General features: G+C 37.6%; 1 protein-coding gene across 5 annotated transcripts in view; it reads left to right on the forward strand.

Annotated features, from left to right (window-relative positions):
* Positions 1 to 24,773, forward strand: part of Mettl15 (methyltransferase 15, mitochondrial 12S rRNA N4-cytidine) — a 325,629-nt gene that overhangs the window by 179,692 nt on the left and 121,164 nt on the right. For 4 of the 5 annotated variants that reach the window (XM_060372195.1, XM_060372196.1, XM_060372197.1 and 1 more), the window contains one exon: positions 89 to 1,406. The exons of the other annotated variant lie outside the window; for it this stretch is intronic. In XM_060372195.1, coding sequence (XP_060228178.1) covers positions 89 to 531 — 443 coding nt within the window. In that variant the 3' untranslated portion in view covers positions 532 to 1,406. Of the gene's footprint in view, positions 1 to 88; positions 1,407 to 24,773 lie in introns of those variants that run through there. 5 annotated transcript variants of the gene reach the window in all.

Here is a 24,773-nt window from a genome sequence, read left to right on the forward strand (position 1 = left end):
TGCATAAATATTGCACATCACAGAACATTTATATAGCAAATGTTAATGTTACCTGTCTTCTTTCCTTATTCTTCTAAAATGTCTCTAGGTGCCTTTCCTTCCTCGGCTGTCTATGCAAGAAAAGACATGCTGCAACGATCCACCCACATTGCTACCAAGACTTTCCAAGCTCTTCGCATCTTTGTGAACAATGAGCTCAATGAACTCTATATAGGACTGAAGACAGCACAGAAGTTTCTGAAAACTGGTGGTCGCCTTGTTGCCCTCTCCTTTCATTCCTTAGAAGATCGCATTGTCAAACGATTTTTGCTTGGAATAAGCATGACGGAGAGATTTAACTTAAGCATTAGACAACAGGTGAGGCAAGCTTCACAGCTGAATTTAGATCCTGAGCTTGAGGGGAGCAGCTCTGCGAAAGCACCTCTGATGTGGGAACTGATACACAAGAAGGTACTTACTCCTGGAGATGACGATGTCCAAGATAATCCCAGAGGACGCTCAGCCAAGCTCAGAGCAGCTATCAAATTATAAGGATCTTATCATTGGATCCTCAAGTTTTTCCTCAATGATTTTATTTTTTTCTAATTTTAAAACAGTGTTGCTGAACAGTTGAATGCAATGTAAAGTATGGGGAAGTCTGGAAATTAATGGCATTTAGCTTTTTTTTTCCTCTGAAGAAAATATAGGAATTTTTAACATGACATAAAAACTTTTCTTCAGGGAGCAGAGAGTCACAAACGTGGAAAACTATTTTGATCTCTGTATTGTATTTGAATTACAAAATGCAATCTTTTCTTTGATGAGGAACTGGAAAAACTATGACATTGTATTAATCTGAATTAAATTCAAGCTTCCAAAGAGAGTGATAACCATATCTGTATGCCGTAAATTCCAGAATGAGACATTCACATTTGCAATGGACTTTCTATGGCTCACATAATTCATGATGATCACAGAACAATTTCTAATTTTCCCTACTATAGCTTTCTCAAATGTAAGCTTTTTATACATTTTAATTTTCCAACATTATTTAAAATATGCCAGCCATATGGTAGAACACGCCTTTAATTCCAGCACTTGGGGAGGCAGAGGCAGAAGGGTCTCTGTGAGTTTGAGGCCAGCCTCATCTACAAAGTTGAGTACAGGACAGCCAAGGCTACACAGAGAAACCCTGTCTCAAAAACAAAGAAGCAAAACATATCGATGATTTTCACAGTGAAATCATAGTTCATTGCTTTGAGGGCATTTCTCTGTATGATTCGTGTTACATGTATTGCAACTTAAAACATACTCAAAAAAATTGCCCTAACATACATATAGAAAATTTGAGTTACAGAATTTCTATTTGCTGTCAATTATATCTATTGCAGTAATGTACAATACTTTTAGTAAACAGTATGATCTTTGTTTGTAGCTTGGGTTTTTGTTTACTTAATTTTTAAATATTATATAAATTAGAAGTTTCATTATGACATTTTCATAAAAATAAAGCAATATATTAGTTCATATCAACCCTACTGCTTTTCTTCTTCCCTTCCCTAATTCCTTCCCCTTTATTGGTCTCTTCCTTCCCTAAAATAGTCTCTTATTTTCCTTCATGTCACAGGTATTCTATTACCCTCTAGATCTCTCCCTCCCCTCTCTTAACTCTCTTTTTACTTGTGTATTACATATAATGTTCGTGTGTGTGTGTGTGTGTGTGTGTGTGTATATATATATATATATATACACATGATGTAACATTAAAGCTAGTTTCTTTCTCCATTTAAGAAGAAACATGCGTTATTTGTCCTTCTGAATCTGACTTTTTTTGCTTGTCAAAATGGTAGCCAATTTCATCATTTTATTGACGATAAATAATTAAGAATAAAATAGTCTTGATATTCCTTATGACTGAGTAAAATTCCAGTAGTTATATGTACTATATTTTATCTGTTTTGTCATGTGTTTGTGTGTACACACATATGTGCAAAGTGCCATACAAATGTGTTTGTTTATGTGTAAGTCAATGGCAAGTGTCTTCCTCATTCATTTTTTTTTTTTTTTTTTTGAGATAGGGCCTCTGAATTAGCTTGAAGCTCACTGGTCAGTTACACTGAATTGCAGTTTGCTGCTGGGTTCTGTCTGTCTCCACCTTCTGGCACTAGAGTCACAGCTGTTGCCATTGTACCCCAATAGTTCAGGAGAAGATGCCAAGACCTTACAATTAGAATCAATGCAATTAAAATCAATAAAAAAGATGCTGTGAGGACAGGAGCCTACCACAGAGGGCCTCTGAAGACTCTACCTAGCACTGTATCAAAGCAGATACTGAGACTCATAACCAAACCTTCAGCAGAGTGCAGGGAATCATATGAAAAAAGGAGGAGTTAGTATGACATGGAGCAGACAGGAGCTCCACAAGGACCAAATATATCTGGGCACAGGGGTCTTTTCTGAGATTGATTCTCTAAACCAAAGACCATGTATGGATATAACCTAGAACCCCTGCCAGATGTAACCCATGGTACACCTGCACCCTAGTAAGAGGAACAGGGACTATTTCTGACATGAACTCAATGGCTGTCTCTTTGACATCCTCCCCACCCTCCCACCCCCACCCCCCCCACCCCCCCGAGGGAGGAGCAGCCTTGCTAGGCCACAGAGGAGAACATTGCAGCAGTCCTGAAGATACCTGATAAGCTAGTGTCAGATGGAAGGGAAAGAGGACCTCCCCTAGCAGTGGGCTTGGAAAGGGGCAGGGAGGAGATAATGGAGGGAGAATGGGATTGGGAGGGAACGAGGGAGCAGGGAGTGGACTAGAGCTGGGATTTAAAGTTAATAAACTGTAACTAATCTTAAAAAATAAAAATGTAATTAAAAAGATGCTATGCATGTGATTAATGAATAGACAATTCTTAAAAGATGAAGTACAAATGCACAATTACAAATAAATGGTTAACATCTTAACCTATAAGGAAACTGCCTTTTTTTTTTCCCCCTTTCAGAAAAAGCAGTCATTAAGAAAACAACAAATTCTGGCAAGGATCCAAATAAAAGGAAACCCTTTTACATTCCTAGTTAGAGTTTTGGGAAATTAGTATAGTCACTATGGAGATCAATATGAAATTTCTTAAAACAATAACCTGGTAAGAACAGATCCTACACTTAATCTTAGCCAAAGAAAAAGGATAGAAGATGATATAAAGGAAGAAAGGTGAGTAGTGGGTCAGGAAGGATTAAGCAGGAGTTAGGAGAGCAGAGTGGTAGAAATGGCTACAGGGGGATAAACTATACTGAAGAACTTTGAAAAGGACATGAAAAGCTACTACTGTGGAAGCTTCCTGCTGTGAGTGTAAAAACTAAAACATATGCATACATGAATTTAAATGGAGTTACCCTACATGGTGTTGGGCATAATATATTCATGACACCACAGGCTATTATAAAAAAGCCCAGAGCATCCCTTTGAGTTGGCCAGCGGGAATCCTATTGTTCCCTGAACAATGCAGGTTATTGCTCTTGCTGTTGATTAACCTCCAGAAACTGGTGTTAACATCCTGTTGCCGAAGGCCCCACTCCTGAAGTCAAAGGACATGGAAAAATCAAGCTAATATTGGCCTGGATGCTTCATCCCCCCTGACTTGTTTTCATATGACTAAGAGGTACTATATAGGCTTCAGGTGAAGAAAAGCGATCAACAGTATTTTGCAGCTATGAACTCTGTGCACTGGGATAATGACTGGCCTGTCAAAACAATGGTCTCTGATGCAATAACAGTACAAAGGTTCTGTGAGTAACCAACCACTTTTTGATTAGACTTAATGCTTACTCCTCTAGATAGAACCCATGCCTGTTACTGTTAATTAGTCCAGGAACCCATGGCTGCGTAGGTCTTAGGCCCTAGGAGAGAGCCTACCACTATTTTATTAAATAGATACAGAATTAAACTTCCCCCTAAATATGTATTAGCCACCCACCACCTTACTAAGCCAACTAAAACCCTACCTGCATTATGAATATGTGTCCTTACGCCCATCCTTCATCAAGGAAACTTCTCTTTGCAGCACTAGGAGACTGTAACAACAAAATGTAGAGTTGTGCAGCTTAGGCCCAGTGGATCACCAACAGAACCCACTCAGCTTCTGATAACTTCATAAAGCCACCGCAAGAATATGCATGAGAAAGATCTTTAAATGAACATGACGTTTATTTTTTATTTTTTATATCATTTATTTATTTATCTATTTATTTATTTATTTATTTATTCCAATTTATTCACTTTGTATCCTCATTGCAGCCCCTTCCATCTCTTCCTGGTCCCACCACCCTCCTTCTTCTCCCCCTATTTCCTTTCCCTAGTCTCTTGATAGGGGAGGACCTTCTCCCCTTCTGTCTGACCCTAATCTCTCCAGTCTCATCAAGGCTGGCTGCATCACCTTCCTCTGTGGCCTGGCAAGGAAGGCTGCCCTCCCCCAGGGGGAGGTGATCAAAGAGTGTGCCACTGAGTTCATGTCAGAGACAGCCCCTGTACCCCTTACTAAGGCACCCACTTGGAAACTGAGCAGCCTACTGGCTTCATCTGAGCAGGGGGTCTAGGTCTTCTCCATACAATGTCTCTACAGGACCCCCAGGCCCAGGGTTTTTGGCTCTGTTGTTCTCCTTGTAGGATTCCTGTCCTCTCCATGTCTTTCTGTCACTCTCTTCTTCCAGAAAGTTTCTGGCACTCTGTCCAATAATTGGCTATGAGACTCAGTATCTCTTTAGATAACCTGGTGGGTAGAGTCTTTTAAAGGCCCCTGTGGAAGGCTCCTGTCCTGTTCCTTGTCTTCTCCTACTTCCAATATCTTTCTTCTTTGCCCTTCTGAGTCAGGTTGCAGCCTCTTCCCTAGGGTCCTTCTTGTTGTTTAGCTTCTTTAGGACTATAGATTTTATTATGTTTATTCTATATTATATGGCTAATATCCATTTATAAGTGAGTATATAGCATGTGTGTCCTTCTGCTTCTGGGTTACCTCACTCGGTATGATCTTTTCTAGTTCCCACCATATGCCTGCAAATTTCATGATGTCCTTGTTTTTAATTGCTGGGCAGTATTCCATTGTGTAAATGTACCACACTTACAGTATCCATTTCTCCGTTGAGGAACATCTTAGTTGTTTACAGATTACAGCTATTACAAATAGAGCTGCTATGTCTATTGAAAAAATACATATGTACCGTAGTCTGTTACTAAGCTTTGTTGCAGGGTTCATAATAAAATACATGAATGTATTTTAAAACTGTAAATCTAGATAATTCAGACAATACACAGAAAGTTATAACTAAGAACTCAACTGGCATAGTCAGTTAGTAAGAGGTACTTACACAAAAGTAAAAACTAATCCTTACGGTGATCCTGCAGGCTTTGCGAATAAAACGTTTATGAATATTATGAATAACTGCTTCCTCAGATTTGCTGAACATAGCCTCAATTTGGTGTAGCAAATGAAAATGAGTTGAAGGTTTTCCATTTATGACTTACATAATGATATTTAATCACTGCACAAGTTTTTTATGGGTATCTATTTTGTTTATATTTTTATAAATTATTCATTACATTATCTTTGAAGCTGCAGAGGTTTTTAAGTTTATATTTTGTATTTTATATAGCATTTGTATATAGTTTGTGTTTAATTTTTATGCATATATACTTATTTTATAGCATTTGCTACAGCCAGTAGTTTATAAGAGAATACAGTATGCCAATTAAGTTTTTCTAATTAATATGTTTGTAAAATCACTTGAAATACTGCAAATGTTTGAAAAACACATTTCCTTTAGTCTCTGCAGAATATTCAATATTTCCAAAAGTTTATAGAAAATCTTATCACTATTTTGTTTTGAAATAATAAAAATAATTGTGAATCCGTACCACACACTTTCAATAATAATTCCAAATTTCTTCATGAATATTCTTAATGGAACTTAGTGATTAAATACATATGCACACATACACACACACACACACACACACTCTCATTCACTGATCATGTAGTGAGGCTAACCATTCAGGAAAAATTCAGAACTTACATTTCTTCATTTTGTACTCCACTACTTCATTATCATGTAAATATATCATGCTAATTTTAAATTAACTGCAAATAAATAGGAATATTTTTCTCAGATATACAGTGCCATGTGTTTAATATCAAATGGAGCATTGTTTGCAAGAGTCCACAAAAATCCCAAGAGGCTTGCTTGTAAAACAAAAATATTTTTTGTCCAATTTTACCTGTGTATAGATGCTAATTTCAGCTCATATTTACACAGGGTGATCTGACAGATTTCTAAGAAAGTATGTAAATAAAAATTATTTTAAAGTTTCATTACTATAAATTAAAAAATAAAGATTTAATACAATGGAAGATAACCATAGTTTATGATACCCATCACAAAGTCTTTCACAGATGTTTTTGTCACTTCCCAGAATCCATTCAAATTATTAGACAAAATGTAAAATACGTGATGCTTTGATGTAGGAAGTAGGGGATTGTCCCTTTGGTAATATTGTATCCTCTAATATAATATGTCGCCTTAATTTCTGAACAGATCATCCAACATTAACAGTTTCCCTGTTAGGTATCTGATTACACAAATGATTACATACAAAGCTAAAATAAAACAAGGTCATGAGATGTTTTTGATCCTTGAGTAACTGTGTTCCTTGATCGCTATCTTATATTTACCAATTAATACTTGTCTCCTTTACTCAGTGAGGGCTTACATTACTAAACAACCAGTATGAGCTCCACCACTTTCCAAAGGAAAAATATTATCCAGTGTCCCTGAAACAAATATGAGGAACAGTGTAAGTAAGTAAGACTGTTGATAGGTAAAATAAAAATATCAATTTTAATATCAGGTCCATATGTGATTGGAGAATATATGAATTTAATTATGCCATTTAATTTATTCAGTTCTTGTTTATTTCACTTTAAAACAAGAATGATAATTAGAACTTAAATGACGTTACTGTGAGTAAAACAGAATAACATTTGTGCATGAAATCACAGCTAAGAATAAAATAAGATAACGAACGGTTCTACAAACATAGAGAATTCCCATTAGTGTTGTTATTTTGCTGACAAAGGTTTACCAAACTCTGCCTTTTGTTTGTGCACAGCACGATTAAGGATGTGTATACTTTATCCTGACAGCTGTAAGTAAAGCCCCTGTAACACTTAACAACAATTGGCTGAGTTGCAATCAATTTCTTTGGAAATTTTATTCCTACTTACTATTGTTTAAAGCCTTCAGAGTTTATCAGACCTTGAGACGTTATTCAAATGATAAAGCTGCTGCTCTAGTGGCATTTCTGTTTATGAAGAACAAGATAGCATTAACAGGATCAGCTGCTAAAGTTGTTTGACATTTATTTAGGTTGGACAAAAGTATCCTCCTGTCCCTCCATGTCAGTGTCTATGCAGTTAGAAATCTATGTAGATGCTTCAAAGCATTCTATTTAAAAAGAAAAGATAAATAATTTTGAGATATTAAGAGGAACATTGTTACAGGCCTATAAAACACAAGCACCGACAGACCAATATGACACTTTTATTAAAAATAAAAGGGTACCATAAAAGCAATGAAGCTACTAATAATGACAAGAGAATTAGGAGAAGCAAAGATAGTGAGGGAAGTGGATATGGTTAAAGCAAAATACATTCAAAGATAGATGTTTCATAGTGAAATACATTGATACAATTGTAATAGTGCTTTAAAAGGAGTAAAGCAAGTGCCTGGTTCATAACACCGGAGGAAGATGAGGAGAACAGTGAATGTGTATGTTGGAAGATGGCAGATGGTAAATAGTGAGAAGGCCTTTGAAAATTTGAGTGAGTGATTTATCTCTGCGTTCACAGACTCAGAAAGACATTTTATTAGAATGGAATACCTATCAGCCCTGCCCCTCCATCATCTCAGTGTTTATAAATCTCATCATTCCCTACTTTGTATCCCCATATTTCAGGACAGAACTTCTCTTCCCACACTTTACCTGTGTTCCAAGATTTGGTTCAATCCATCTTGCTTGTATCTTCAGTCACTACATCCCTTCAAACTACAAGCAGGCTTAAAATGGCCATATGTCAAAACCAAATGTAAGTAACTAAATATCTTCTATAAATATATCTAATATTATATTGTTATTTTGCATTCATTAAAATGGAAAAGATGGAAGCTTACATTTACAACTAGCTAATAAATATTTTTTAATTTATTTATTGTTTTATTAATTACAGCTTATTCACTTTGTATCCTAGCTGTAGCCCCCTCCCTTGTCCCCTCCCAATCCTACCCTCCCTCACTCTTCTCCTCCCATGCCCCTCTCCCAGTCCACAGCTAGGGGAGGTCCTCCTCCCCTTCCATCTGATCCTAATCTATCAGGTTTCATCAGGACTGGCTGCATTGTATTCCTCTGTGGCCTGGTAAGGCAGCACCAAGAAATATTTATTAATTAAGACGCCACCTTTGATAATGACAATGTAATACCTTTCAAACATCTTACTAAGAACAAGAAACTCAGTTTAAACCATATCTCATTATAAATCTGGGTAATATAACACAAAGTGAAAAATATCAAAAAGAAGGAAAAAAGAGCCGGCATTGATAGCCACTATTTTTTTTTCCTATAGAAATGTTATGGGAGACTAAGAAGAACTTCAGACAGTCTCTTTGGGAGGACATATGCACATGTGGGCAAATGGACCTTGAAGGAACTGAACTTAAATTCAGATCACTTTAGACCTTGAGACAGAATTAAATCGACCTGGTTACTAGAGTCATTAAAAAGAGTTCCTGCCAAAAGTATATAAATCCCTTCAAGGAGAAAAATGACATTTATAAAATAATTTGTATAAATCTGTATGTATGGTGTATATAACTTAGAAAATTGTCCAAAATGAAAAGATAATAAAAAGTTTTAAAAGGGAGAAGAATATGGGTAATAAGAAATCCCCATGGAGGGCTTAAGTGCATGGCCTAAAACCATTTCAGGAAATAGAGACCTGGAAATTAAAAAGTATAAATTGAAACATCTAGAATTGGACTGTCCTCAGCTATACAAACTTAAAAACTCCGGGGATTTGAGAGCATTTCAGACATAGTGAGCTTGGAGGTTTTTCCAAAGGCAGTATCTGAAATAAAGTATCGAGTGACAAAAGGAAAGGGAAAAGAAGTTTATAAAAGACACATGAGTTACAATCAAAATTCTGGTTCAAGTGTTATGAAATTTCAAAAGGAAATAATGAAAAAGGATAGAAATATCACAGTTGGAAGAAACATGAATAGAATCACTGAAATTTGATAAAGACATCTATAGATTCAAGAAGCATTACAATGCCTTAGGGAATGGCATGTAAAACTACTAGAATAATTAAAAGTCAAAAAGAAGACAGATACTACAAGTGGAAAAGCCATGGACACTTTCAATGAATTTGGCTCACAGACAATCAAGGCTATCTTTGATGATAAACTATTTTAACATTGCAGCACAAAAAAAAGTTGATAAAAGTTTGATATGGAGACTGATGATGACTGAGCAAGGCACTGATCTGTAAGTATAGCAGAATGTCTTTAGGAGTCGTTATTGCTATGTTCCTTTAGCTGAACATTAGTATTTGGTATTTCCCTAGGTCTCTGGTCTATTTGGACTCTGGTTCTTGGCCACCCAAGAAGTATCAGGGATGGGTTCTATAAAGTATTAAGTTCAGCAACTGTTAGCCCATTTTCTTTTCAATGAAATTTAAGTATAATCAAATGTTATTCTTGTATTCAAACTATGAAGCCTAATGCTTCATTTTTTTAATTTAATTTTATTTTTTATTATTAGTTACATTTTATTAACTCTGTATCCCTGGTGTATCTACCTAAACACTGTTAGGTAGTCTTTCAGATGCCTTCTGCGGTAGGCTCCTGTCATACGTCCAATGCACATCCCATTTGTCTTTCTAAGTGAGGACTGATCATCTAACCCCAGGTCCTCTTTCTTGTTTATCTTCTTTAGGTGTATAGATTTCATTATGTTTATCATATCTTGTAGGTCTATATAAGCGAGTATATACCATGCTTGTCTTTCTCCTTCTGGGATACTTCACTCAGAATGATCTTTTCTAGATCCCATCATTTGCCTACAAATTTCATGATTTTATACTTCTTTTGTCTTGTTCCATTTGCTCTCTGTTGTTAAAAATATGTGAGTGATAACCTGTGTTAATGATATTTAATTTTACATGGGGAGATTAAGGGGTTTTCATTATTATTCTTTGGAAAATGTGTTAAGAATGTTTATAAACAGAATGTATTAATTTTTATTTTAATTTTTTATTTATTTGACATCCCAGTCATAGCCCCCTCCCTCCTGTCATCCCCTTCGCACCCTCCCTCCCTGCCTGTTTCTTCTATCCCCTCCCCCACTCCTCAGAGAAGGGAGCCACCTCTACCCACCCACCCCAATATATCAAATTGCATCAGAACTGAACTCATCTTTTTTCCCCGTGGCCTGGTTAGGTAGTCCCACCAGAGGAAAGTGATTGAAAATCAGGCAACAGAATCCACGTCAGAGCTGACCCCCATTCCCCTTACTAGGGAACCATTATGAGGACCGAGATGCCCATTGGCCACATCTGTGTAGGGGGCCATTTTATTAAAAGGATCTGATTATTACTCTTATCATCACGCTTTTGAAAGAGCCCAGGTTTTGAAATACACCTTTTGTAGAAATCCTGGTTATGACTCAAATTAACACATCTCTCTGCCTATCTCTATAGTATTAACATTTGCAGTTGACTTCCCACTATGTTTTCCAGCTGTCGAGTTTACACATCTACATGGCATCTTTGGTCTCTGCCTTCTTACTCCATGACCATCTCCTTGATTTAGCAGTATAGGCTACTCTTGACTGCTAAAGATAAACCGAGGTTGTGTTGATCGCACACAAGAGCTTAATGTGAAAAGGACACCTCTGCAAGGTTTAAAATTTGAAAAGTCTACAAGTGACATCTCTACTAGTTAAGAGTGACTGATTTATAATGAGAACATTGGAAATCAGATAGAAGAGGACAGGATCCCACTCGTTCCTGTCCTTGCCCATGACTTGACCCTGCAACCCTTTCTTGGTTTCTATGAGGTAATACTTCTATGATTTCTATGAGGTAATTCTTGCTTCCTGTTTATTTTTGGTCTTGTTCCTTTCAAAATGAAATCAATTCAGGTTGCATTTCTATTATTTTATATCAAACAATAATAGCTTTAAGTGGATTTTTTAAAGATTATTTCATTTGAATTTAATTATTTAAAGAATATTATTTAACTTTGCTAACTAATCCCATAAGTGAGAATTTCCTGATCATATGTACAGTTAAGTGGTACACCTCCTACTTCCTAAATAATAAAATATGCTCCCTGAACTTTCTAAGTAGGCTTAACATATCTCTGTCATTAGTCTCTCTAAGCACATCTGATAACATATATTTGAGAAAAAAACAAACAAACAAACATCAGTTTTTCAAAACTTGCACTCAAATGATTATGAGTTTCCACCTTGCACTCCTGCAGTGATACCTTCCTAAGAATAAAAATAGAACATTCTCTTCCTATATGTGTATGAATTCTTTAGGCTGCTGTTTTCTTTTGAATGAACTGTGCCCACTGCTGACTTTGTAAAATATGTCTTTGCTCACAGAAATCCAAAATCACACAACTCTTGCCAGATGGATTCCCCATTTAACACAACACACACATACAACACACATACATGTACACCATTTTCCTAATGGGAAGAGAAGGTGTCAGGGTAAGATAAAAAGAAGAAACCTCCAGCGAATATTAAAATCATATAATTCTAAATTTGACCATTGCTTCTTTGAAGAAATTCAACCTCTACCTTGAAACAAAGAACATCAAGTGTTGGGGAAAGCTATTAAATTTCAAAATCTCTTTGAAATCGTGTCATATTAACAATTTTAGATTTCTCTGCCTTAAAGTATAAAACATTTGCTAATGAGCCCCAGATCTCTAATTCTTAATATGTCTTTAACTTGGAAAGTATTTCCTTCATTCTCAAATGAGCAGTAGTGAAGAAGGCCCAACAGCATTGGGATGTTGGTGAAGTATGTGGATACTCATTTGGCAGACTGTACGATTATGGCCATCACACAGGCTCTCATGAAAAATCTGGTTGCTTCGTCTAAGGCTCTATAGTAATGCCCTACATTTAGCTCTTTAACTTTCAAGCATTGTAGTTGTATCTGTTTGTAGCTTATTTTTTATTTCAAAGTGTATATGAATCTATCAGTAAACATTAATGTATTACTGTATTCACCAGTAACTATTGAGTATGTATTTGCTAGGTAGTGAGGGTAAAAGAAAGAAAGGGGTGTGGTTTTACTATGGGATCTTCATGGGTAAAACTGGAGTTTTCTTACAAGCATGATGGAATTTATAGTGGCTGCTATGACAAGAGATTCCAGAATTTTGCACTAAAATGTCAATAGCTTGGTTTCCTGAGATATAATTAACATTTGCGATCAGATATGCTTTACTGTGATGCCATTAGGAGTCTTTTTCTTTTTCTGGTAGTTCTTTATTCTTCTTACTTATATCCATGTGCTTTGTCTGCCAAACTTTTTCTTCTAGAATGGTATCCAAAAAATGGCTAGTCAACCCTACAAGTTCTACAGCTTAAGCAGATATCACATTATAAAGGATACCAATGTTCACAGAATAGATTACCATCTAGCAATAATTATGAAATGATAAATTGAATAAGTCATTTCTTCCTAGATTTAAGATTTTTGATATTTTTTAAAACATAGTCTCCTTTGAAAATTTGTTAAAATTATAGCTCTTTTAAAGAAAAACTCACATACATGTAACATCATAGGTTTTATGGAGACATCTAAGGTCTGTCATGGGCCCAATGTCTACACTATAGAAACATCTCTCTCATCAAGTTGCCTTCCTCAGATATGATGCCATGAGTCGTCAAAAGATATGGCTAAGCATTTCTTTCTGGTTCTTTTCTACCAAACATTAACAGGTCCATATAGTCTCAAGGACATTATTTTATACATGTCAGTGTGGTCAATATTTCAGCAATGTTACCCTAAATTGCTAGAATGGTTTTGTATATACACACACACACACACACACACACACACCACCCCTCCCCCAGAGGACTGAATAAATTGAACATTTTAGACTAGTACTGTCCAGTAGAAATATAGAAACTTAGAAATTTGGCCCACATTATGATGTAAAAGTTGAGTTTTATTATTAAAAATATGAGGTGGATTGATTTTAATGGTACACTTTATTTAAATTGATATATTTAAAATATTTAAATATGCAATAAATATTTGTGTTCATTTCAGGTTCAATTATTTTTATTTTGACATATTACTCATGCAAAATCTGGTGTACAACTTTAAAGGTTGATTCCAATAAATTTTGACATATGTACTTCACCATCATAGCAAACATTCTAGAACTCCACATCTTCCCACAGCTCCTTCTCAGTCAACAATTCACCTATCCCTGTGAACCAGCATAATTTTTATTCTTTTTTTTTTTTACTATTAATTACACTTTGTAATTTTCCCCCATAAGCCCCTCCCTCCTCCCCTCCCGATCCCACCCTCCCTCCCCCTTCTTCATGCATGCCCCTCCCCAAGTCCACTGATAGGGGAGGTCCTCTTCTCCTTCCTTCTGATCTTAGTCTATCAGATCACCTCAGGAGTGGCTGCATTGTCATCTTCTGTGGCCTGGTAAGGCTGCTTCCCCCTCAGGGGGAGGTGATCAAAGAGCAGGCCAATCAGATTATGTCAGAGGCAGTCCCTCTTCCCATTACTATGTAACGCACTTGGACACTGAACTGCCATGGGCTACATCTGTGCAGGGGTTCTAGGTTATCTCCATGCCTGGTACTTGGTTGGAGTATGAGTCTCTGGGAAGTTCCTGTGTTCAAATTTTCTGGTTCTGTTGCTCTCCTTGTGTGGTTCCCGTCATCTCCAGCTCTTACTATTTCCCACTTCTTACATAAGATTCCATGCACTCTGCCCAACAGTTGGCCATAAGTCTCAGCATCTGCTTTGATAGTCTGCAGGGAAGAAGCTTTCAGAGGCCCTCTGTGGCAGGTCCCTAGGTTGTTTCCTGCTTTCTTCATCTGATGTCCAGCTTCTTTGCCTTTCAGAATGGGGATTGAGCATTTTAGTCAGGGTTCTCTCTCTTGCTTAGTTTCTTTAGATGGACAGATTTTAGTAGGTGTATACTATGTTATGTCTATATGAGTGAGTATATACCGTGTGTGTCTTTCTGCTTCTGGGATAGTTCATTCAGGATGATCCTTTCTAGGTCCCACCATTTACCTACAAATTTCATGATTTCCTTATTTTTCATTGCAGAGTAATACTCCATTGTGTAGATGTACCACAATTTCTGCATCCATTCTTGAGCTGAGGGGCATCTGGGCTGTTTCCAGCTTCTGGCTATTACAAATAAAGCTGCTACAAACATGGCTGAGCAAATGTCCTTATTGTGTACTTGAGCCTGTTTGGGATATATGCCTAGGAGTGGTATGGCTGGGTCTTGAGGAAGCGCTATTCCTAGTTGTCTGAAAAAGTGCCAGATTGCTTTCCAGAGCAGTTGTACAAGTTTACATTCCCACCAGCAGTGGAGGAGGGTTCCCCTTTCTCCACAACCTCTCCAGCATGTGTTGTCACTTCAGTTTTTCATCTTGGCCATTCTGATGGGTATAAGGTGAAATCTCAGGATCGTTTTGATTTGTATTTCCTTGGAGTAACCCTAACCAAGCAAATCAAAGACTTGTATGAAAAAAATTTCAAGTCTCTGAAGAAAGAATTAGAAGAAGATATCAGAAGATGGAAAGATTTCCCATGCTCATGGCTTGGCAGGATTAACATAGTAAAAATGGCCATCTGGCCAAAAGCAATCTACAGATTCAATGCAATTCCCATCAAATTACCAACACAATTCTTTACAGACCTAGAAAGAAAAATTTTCAACTTCATATGGAATAACAAGAAACCCAGAATTGCTAAAACAATCCTCTACAATAAAAGATCTTCTGGGGGTATCTCCATCCCTGATCTTAAGCTGTACTATATCGCAACAGTTTTAAAAACTGCATGGTACTGGCATAGAAACAGAATGGTGGATCAATGGAACCGAACAGAGGACCCAGAGATAAACCCACACACTTATGGACACCTAATCTTTGACAAAGATACCAAAACCATACAATGAAGAAAAGACAGCATCTTCAACAAATGGTGCTGGTCCAACTGGATGTCTACATGTAGAAAAAATGCAAATAGATCCATACTTATCACCCTGCACAAAACTAAAGTCCAGTGGATCAAAGACCTCAACATAAAACCAGACACATTAAATCGGTTAGAAAAAAAAGGTGGGGAATACCCTTGAACTCATTGGCACAGGAGACAACTTCCTGAACAGAACAACAGCACAGGCTCTAAGAGCAACAATCAATAAATGGGACCTCATGAAGCTGAAAAGCTTCTGTAAATCAAAGGATATGGTCATCAAACCAAAACGACTGCCTACAGATTGGGAAAGAATCTTCACCAACCCTCTATTTGATAAAGGACTAATATCCAGTATATATAAAGAACTAAAGAAGCTGAAAAGCAGCAAACCAAGTAATCCACTTAAAAAAATGGGGAACAGAGCTAAACAGAGAATTCTCTGGAGAGGAATATCGAATGGCAGAGAAACACTTAAAGAAATGCTCAACATCATTAGCCATTAGGGTAATTTTTATTCTCAAGCACACAGGCTCTAGGGTTAGGTGATCTAGGTTTAAATTTAAATGTTACTAGATTCGCTGTGCAAACTTTTGCAGGTTACATTTCTATAATGTTTACTCTCCTTTGTCAGCCTAATTTAATTTGGAATTATCTGGGAGACTCACCTTGAGATGTGTCTGTAAGGGAACTTCCAGAGGAGTTTAACTGAGGAAGGAAGACCCAGTACATGAGCGGCAGCTTCCCAAAGGCGAGGCCCCTGTGCCGAAGAAAAAGAGAACATCGTTGAGAACCAGCATCCACCGAGTTCTGTTTCCTTCTCCTTCCAGATGGGAGGAGTCTGAACTGTATTCTCTTGTCACATGAATACTCTCATACCTCCCCTCTTAAACCATGAGCACCCCTCAGTCCTTCTTCTCTGTTTTTCTGTTGAGTATTTTTCATAGTGACAAGAAAAGTACCAATATATATATTTTTTTCATTTATAAGATGCAGGTAATGTTAATTGTTTTGTTTTAGTTAGGGTTCATAGTTGGGGCTCCCAGTGATGCTGTGAAACACCGTGACCAAGTTGCGAAGGAAAGAGTTTATTTGGCTTGTTCTTCCATATCACCATCTATAGTAGCAGATAGTTAGGATAGGAATTCTAATAGGGTAGGAATCTGGAGAAAGGAGCTGATGCAGAGGCCATGGAGGGGTACTGCTTACTGGCTTGCTCATCATGGCTTGTTCAGCCTGCTTTCTTATAGAACCCAGGATCAACAACCAAGGCTAAACAATGGAATTTGCTCTCTTCCATCAGTCACTAATGAAGAAAACACCTTGCAGGATTTCTACAGCCTGATTTATGAAGGCATTTTCTTTACTTTTCTTTTTTCCCATATTTTTCTTTTATTGAACATAGGTTTTTTTTCCATTCAATGAATCATAATCTACATCTCCCAATACCTCCCTACCTACCCTCTTCTCCTGATCCATTCCACTTCTGTCTCTCATTAGAAGAAAACAGATTTCTAAAAGATAATAACCAAATATTACAAAATATGATATAATAAGATGAAGCAAAAGAAAGAACTATCATATCAGTTAGATGTGGCTACCCAACAGGAGGCACAAGAGTAAGAGACCCACTCATTCTAGACTCAGGAGCCCCATAAAAATATTAAAGTAAAAGCTATAGTAAATACACAGAGGAGTAAGTGCAGTCCCTTGTATGCCCTGAACTCGTATGCATCTTGCTTAATTGATCAGGGGTCTTGTTCTCCTGGTGTCCTCTAACCCCTCTGGCCCTTGCAATCTTTTCATCTTTTATTCCTTGGGATTACCTAAGCTCTGAGGAGAGGGAGTTGATGGAGAGCTCTCATTTAGACCCTCTCCCTCTGCATAATGTCTGGCTGTGGGTGTCTGTATCTATTCTTATCTTTTAGCAAAGGAAACCTCTTTGATGATGACTGAATATAGCACAGATCTATGACTAGAACAAGGTATCATTAGGAGACATTTTACTGATACTTTATCTTTTAGACCTTTAGTGTTTGGTTTACCTTAGGTATCTGGGCTATCTAGTCTGTTTCTGGATTACCCAAGCAGTGTTGGGTATGGGTTTCTTCTCATGGAGTGGACCTTAAGTCAAATCAGGCCTTAAATTGTGGCTCCTCCCATAACTTCTCTGCCACCATTGCCCTAGCATATTTTGCAAGGACAGATTGAGGTCAGAGGTTTTGTGGCTGGTTTCATGTTTACATTTTTCTTTTGGTAGCCTGCAGAGTATCGTCTCTTACCAAAGACACTAGAACGTAGGTGTGAAGGATTCATGTAGTCACCAGCTTGACCGCTCTGTGTTCAATGATATCAATGGGGATACAAGTTGGAAAGGAAGAAGTCAAAGTATCATATTTTGAAGATGATATGACAGTAAACATAATTAACCCTTTAAGAACCACCAGGAAATTTCTGCACCTGATAAACACTTTCAGCAGAGTAGCTGGATACTAAATTAACTCACACACAAAAAAATCAGTAGTCCTTCTATATACAAATTACAAGTGAACTGAGAAATATAAGTTTGGCTTGAAGAAAAAGAAGTATAGTGTTTTGCATTATCATACACTTGGAAGAAAAATGGGATCTACGTGCCCTGAAGGGCAATGCAGTCAGTATGAGCCATGAAGTTGCCACAGCCTTTCACTCTCTCAAGGGCCAAAGGACATCCCTGACTTAAGGAAGACAGACAAAACATTTCTTCAGCCACGTTTAGTATCAGGCATGCTCATACTGACTCCTTTGATAAAATCTGGCTTTCAGATCAAAATTAAAAGGCAAGTACATTGTGGCTAATTCCAGCATCATAACTAGGAACATGACCACAGGATATGTGAAGCCAGGAGTGGAATTAGAACAAAAAGGAATTTAAGTATGTGTGTGTGCGTGTGTGTGTGCCCGCACATGCGTACCTGTGCATGCAAGCACAGACTAGAGAGGAGTCCACCAATTCTCTTGCTCCCTCACTAGGCTTTATTCCTTTGAGACAAGGTCTCTCACTGAAACTGGAACTTACCGTTTTTGCCAAGACTGGCTGGCAACAAGCCCCAGCAGTCCTATGCCTCGGTCCCATGCCTCATGCAGCCTTTATAGGAAGGCTTTTACAAGGGTTCTGGGCATCTGAACTCAGACTCTCAAGCTTGTACAAGAAGTCTGATTGCCTACTAAGCCATGTTTCCATCCCTGTTTTATGTTTTAATTCTTAACTTATCATCACTCACCATTCTCTCTACTCAAGAGTATGTTTTTGTATGTGTGTACTATTCAGATGTTTTATTATATTTAATGACATAATTTTAAAATATCCAATGTCTATTTTAAAAGTGCATCTTCAGCATGATTGCTCAACTAGTGTGTCCCTTACAATTCAATATTTGAATAATAGCTTTCTTGTCCTGAATAAAAAGATGGCCCCCCAAATCCTTGGAGTCACTGCTTTTTTTTTTTTTTTTTTTTTATGAAATGAGCTCTGCTCCATTGTGGTTTTAAGTAGCATCTTTTGGAAGAGACACATTATCCTTTGAGGAAAGGGCACAATGTTAAACTTTGTAAAAGCTGTACTGGGAATCTTGAATATTTTGCCCAGATTTTTAAAAATAAAAGTGTTAGATGTTAATAAGATTTTTAATAGTGACTTCAATATCACAGTGTTTATTTGCATTACTCATTGAAAAAATACAATCACTCAATTTTATAGTTGCTTCTTTTGCAATTTAAAGAACTGTTCATGGACTTGATAAAAAATAAGACTCCAAACCTGATGAAATGAATCTAGAATGAGCATTTCATTTCTCTAATAGGGTTTAGAATATTTGTAATTAAGAACAGACTAAAGCAACTCCAAAATATATTATGAATTTACAGTCTTTCCAAACTCAACATGATCTGCCAATACCAATTTCACTAAACTTTACAAAATTGAGAATACTTCTGTTCTTTACTATTAATATTTGAGGGACTCTTAATAGACTTATCAAATAGAAATAAAATGTATTTCATGATTTTATTAAAGTATATCTAGTTATTAACCAGATTCTGCTTGTTCAGTATATAACAATTTGTGTTCCCTCATGAATCAATTAACTTTGGAGATATGATTATTATGCAATATCTGTGTCCCAAAACCTACAGAGAAAAACTTAACCATAGGAGAAAGCTGCTTCAAATTTGAATGCTCTCTTGAATTATGTTTACATTTTAATGACCTTTGGGTTGACAAATGTGTTCTCAGCTCAGTTTTAGAAATAAAAAGCTAACCAAAGGTGAGCAGCAAATGCTAGCATTCAAGTTTCTCCACATTCCGCTTCACCTCTTTCGCCAACTATACATACCTTCCTCATTCAAAACCACTTTGATGCTCTTAAGCTGACCTTTCCACTTTCCTGTGACAGGGAATGTTGTTGACCTTGGTGCTGTACATGAGGTCCATGTCTGTACCTAGACCAACCACACCTACCATAGGTTACTTCCGCCAGATGACCAAGGTTGGTACAAACACTACGGCAGACCCATTTCTTGGCACTAGACTGCTTTATTGAATCTAGGTCAAGGACTCAGAGATGGCCTTGCTGATTCTTACAGTCACCCTTCCTGGCACAGATCCTTCGCTAAAAGTGTGGCTTACATCACAAGATTATGACTCTCTCAGTCTTCAACTTCATCCTTCCTATTTTCTTCAATATGGGCATTTCTCATAAAACTCCTGTGTGTTTGATACTCAGTATCCACTTTTCAGGAGACTCTGGGTGATGTCAACTCAATGTCTTTCCCAATGCAAACTTTACAATCACAGCACACAATGAAGAAGACAAGAGGAAAATGGCCCTTCGTAATTTGACTTCAGCTCTTCTCTCTTGTGGCACTCTCATTTCCGAGGACCCAGACATACCCAAGTTGCTCTGTACCTAACACTTTTTACCTCTGATGATGCTGTGTTCAGTCTTAGGGTTGACTTCCTCTGTAGTTTCCTCTCCTTTAGGAAGACTTCTGGAACATTTTATTCAGAATTTAGGCAGTGTCCTCTTGCACACCCAGTTCTTTTCCCCATTTGTCATTATCTTGGCATGTTTGTAGGTCAGCTAATATTTCAGCATGTCCTTCAATTTGCAGTCATCTGGTTTTTCCTCATGATTAGGTTTGAGCTATACAGTGTTGTGCAATACATTGCATTCTTCTCAGTAAATTCTGTCCATTATACATGATGTCTACTTTTTCTACTAATTATTTTAGTTACTCGATTATATCTTACTAGGCTTCTCTGATTTGTGTTCTCTTTTAATAAAATATTTTGTGGATTAGTGGTTTGAAAGTCAGCTTCTAGCATGTCTGATTGCCTGCGGGTTGATACCCAGGTCCCGCCTCTGAGAAAAAGGTACTAACGGGTCTGATGCTCTTTGGGTGGATGACACCTAAATGAACATCTGTACAAAGTCCCAATTTATTTCTAATATCAGAGATCAGACCTCTACTCTTGCCTGATGCGTCTAAAACAAAAAGGGGGAACTAGAGAGAGCTGCGGAATGCTGTGCCTTAAAGATGGAGCTGGTTTCCACCTTCCACCTTCCCGATGATGAGTGCTCTCTGTCACGAACAATTCCACATTTGGCTAAGGCTGAGGATCTGGCTTGCTTCCATGTATGTGGACCTATCTGCATTGCCCACGTGGCACGCCTGGGTTGGCTACCCAGAGGCTATTTAAGCTGTGGGCTGGCTTTCCCCAGGGTCAGATGATTGTTCAAGGTTCCTGAATAAACTGCATTGAAAAAAAAAAGAATAATAAGCAAAGATTAACATGTAATTCATAAGATTAAAGATACATATTTTCTCCTGCTGACTCAGAAATAAAAAAAAAAAAGAAAAAAAAAAGAAAGTCAGCTTCTTCTTGTTTACCTTACTTATTTGTTGGTGTTTCATATTTGGTTATTACTTTATCTGTCTTTATCCAGTGATTTTTCTTTTTTATATACACTGTGTATATACATGCACATCTTTGAAGAGAGTGTCTTCTTGACCTGAGCTCACCACTTACACTGGACTGGCTTTTCAGTGAATCCCACGGATCCTCCTGTCTCCACATGGCCAGCACTGAGATTACAAGCATGCTGCCATGACATTAGTCTTAAATGGATTATGGGGATCAAACTCAAGCTCCCATGCTGCAGAGCAAAGCACTGTGCTGACAAAGCCATCTCCCCCTTCCAAACAGTGATTTCTAGAAATAGTATTCCTTTGGCATTTAGTTGGAGGCTTTCTACCATGAAGAAGCACTTTCTCCTCTACCCCAATTCATTTAATCATTGATTTATATCATTGTGGTGCATTTATTACATGGGTGATAATCTGTATTGATTGCATCTTCATTTCAATTCCTAAATTGTCCTTTTTGGGCTAGGTTTCTTTCTTTCTTTTTAAGTGATGACATCCTCATTTTCTTTATTTATTTTGTGTGTGTGTGACTTAAATTATTTATTTGTTTTCAGTTTATTTACTTCACATCCCAAGGGTGCCCTCTCTCTCCTCTCCTTCCAATCCCATCTTCCCTTTATTTTCCTATCTCTCCCCAAAAGGGGTGCGTCCCCCACCATCAACTCTCTCCAGCACAAGTCACATCAGCACTAAGCATATCCACATTCACTGAGGTCAGGCAAGTCAGCCCTGTCAGGGGGAAGTGACCTAAAAACAGACAGGACTAGTGGAAGGAGGAGAACAACAACTCACCAACCTAAGATAAGGTAAGCTTCTAGGAAGATTTGGGGGTGACTCTAGCAGAGATCCTTACTAGCAAGGGACATGGAGACTGAAGAGGCCACCAAACAAAAGTCCAAATAGAGGGAGGAGAACACCAAATCACCCAGAAAAACTTCAACCCAAAGTTTATCCTGCCTACAAGATGTGCAGAAATAAAGATAGAGCAGAGATGAAGGGAAGGTGCAACCAATGTCTGGCCAAACCATGGTAGAGAGCCAACCCCTAACACCATTGATGATACTCTGCTATGCTTGCAGACAGGATCCTAGCATAGCTGCCCTTTGAGAGGCACCACACAGCAGCAGATTTGAAACATGCTAAGACTCATAGCCAAACATTGGGCAGAGTGCAGGGAGCCTTGTGGAAAAGTGGAAGGAAGGATAGAAGGACCCAGAAGGAATAGGATCTCCATAAGAAGACCAACAGAGCCAACTAACCTCGGCCCAGAGAAGCTTTCAGAGACTGAAACACCAACCAAGGACCATGTTTGTACTAGACTTAGAGCCCCTACGCATATGTGCACAATGAATAGCTTAGTCTTCATGTGAGTGCCCCAGTAAGGGGAGCGGGGCCTGTCTCTGACAAGGACTCACTTGCACGATTTTTCATTGCTTTCCTCATGGTACAGAATGTTCTCTGTCCTGATATGACTTCATATGCTGGGATAGGTAGGTGGTGGTGGGGCTCCCCTCTTCAGAGGGGGAGGGGATACGAGGAAGAGGGAAAGAGGGTAAAACTGGGAAGAGAGGAGGAATGGGGCTACGATTGGAATGTAAAGTTAATTAATTAAATAATTAATTAAAGAAATGTTTTTATTGTAGTAATAGGAACACAGCAGACAAGCTATGGGATACGACCCTCGTATTTCCTTCTATACTCCCTACCATACATGATTTTCATCCAGTCATTTATCCATACACCAACTATGAACTACATGATCTGCAGCACAGCGTCGAAAACTGTGGACTACAACCCCATGCCCATGTCATGTAACAGAATGAGGGGCATCCAGAAGATTTGGCAACAGTGTGAGGTTTCCAAATATGAAATGACTAAAAACTTAGTCCAAAACCAAACACTTAATGAATCTGAGGTGTCTCTGGCAGGAACAGCCTGTGTTGTATCAGGTGATTTTATTCCAACTCTGAACACACAGCACACATACTTTTACACCAAGCATGCTGTCACATCATGCCATACAGCAAATGCTCCATGAACAACTTGGCAACTTCTATATGCTATAAATTGCAGTGTTTATTCTGCTCATGCAAAGATTTCTGATCTTGCAGAAACACAAAGTTGTAATCCTGGGAAAACGTGGGACTTTTGCTACTTTCCCACAATCATTCTTCCACATCGAAGTATTATATTTTGTTAGACATGTTTGTTTTTTTTTTTAAATCCTTCTGATTGAGGATCTGGAGATGTGATGCCATGATTGAAGTGCTCACTTACAAGTGTAAAAACTGGAGCTTCTATTCCCAGAACACATATAAATGCAGGTGGGTGTGGGACCTGTTTACATCCAAACATTCAGAAGATGAAGACAGCAAGCTGGCTAGCCTGATAGATTCATCAGAAAGCTCTGCATTAACTGTGAGAGCACATCTAAGAGAATAAGCTGAGGAACGATGGGGGAAGATTCCCAGTGTCAGTCTTGGACCTCTATGTACATACAAAAATGCGTATGCACACATACACATAAAATTATAGCTACAATTTTAATAACTGTTTTAGTTACTACACTCAATTTTATTGAAGAGTCATTAAATTATTTTTTATTTGAGAGGAAAACAGGATTTCTAACAGTTTCTGAAATGGCCTTAAACATGGTTCTTCCATTTTCTATTATGTATCTCCACAAAGCAGCATTTTCAGCATTGAAGATTATAAATTAAAAGTATCTATCAACTCTGAAAAACTTTCACAATACTCTATGTCCTTCAGCATTAAGTATTCAGTCAGTATTTAATACATTATTTAAAAATAAATGTTTGCATCATTCCTAACTGTGTAATTTTTCTATTACACTTAAATAGTAAAATTATATGTGTACCACTGAATTGTTTTAAAACAAATCTCTTTATTATTGGTTCCAGTATCTGTTTGAGTGCTTATATTATGTGCTGATATACCCAAAGCTCTGTAAAAATTATTGAGTAAAAGATTAAGCAAATAGAATGATCACAATTCACAAATCTCTAGAGTCATAAGAGAATAACTTCAGAGGAATTTGAAAAAATGATAAAAACATGAAGGGTGTATTAGTTATTTGTCTTTATGCTGCACCAAAATACCTGACAAGAGCAAGTTAAGGAAGAAAGGGTTTGGTTTGGCTCATAGTCTGAGAGTACAGTGACTGAGTAGTTATAGAGACAGGAGGTTGTGGCAAATAGTCATGCTGCCTTTATGGTCAGGAAGCAGAGAGCAATGAATGTTTATGCTCAGCTCACTTTCTCCTTTTTATTAATTCCAGGACCTCTGCCCATGAGATAGTTCCATTCATGGTAAAAGGGAATCTTTACAACTCAATTAACCTAATCTAATTGAACCTTCCCAGGCCTTCCCAGAAGTTAGTAGTCTGAATAATCCCCCACAAGCATGCCCAGAAACTTGACTTCTAGGTTCCTCTAGATCCTGTCAAATTGACAAAAAAAAAAAAAAAAAAAAAAAAAAAAAAAA

Source organism: Meriones unguiculatus, chromosome 18, assembly GCF_030254825.1.
Source record: "Meriones unguiculatus strain TT.TT164.6M chromosome 18, Bangor_MerUng_6.1, whole genome shotgun sequence".
Classification (NCBI taxonomy): domain Eukaryota; kingdom Metazoa; phylum Chordata; class Mammalia; order Rodentia; family Muridae; genus Meriones; species Meriones unguiculatus.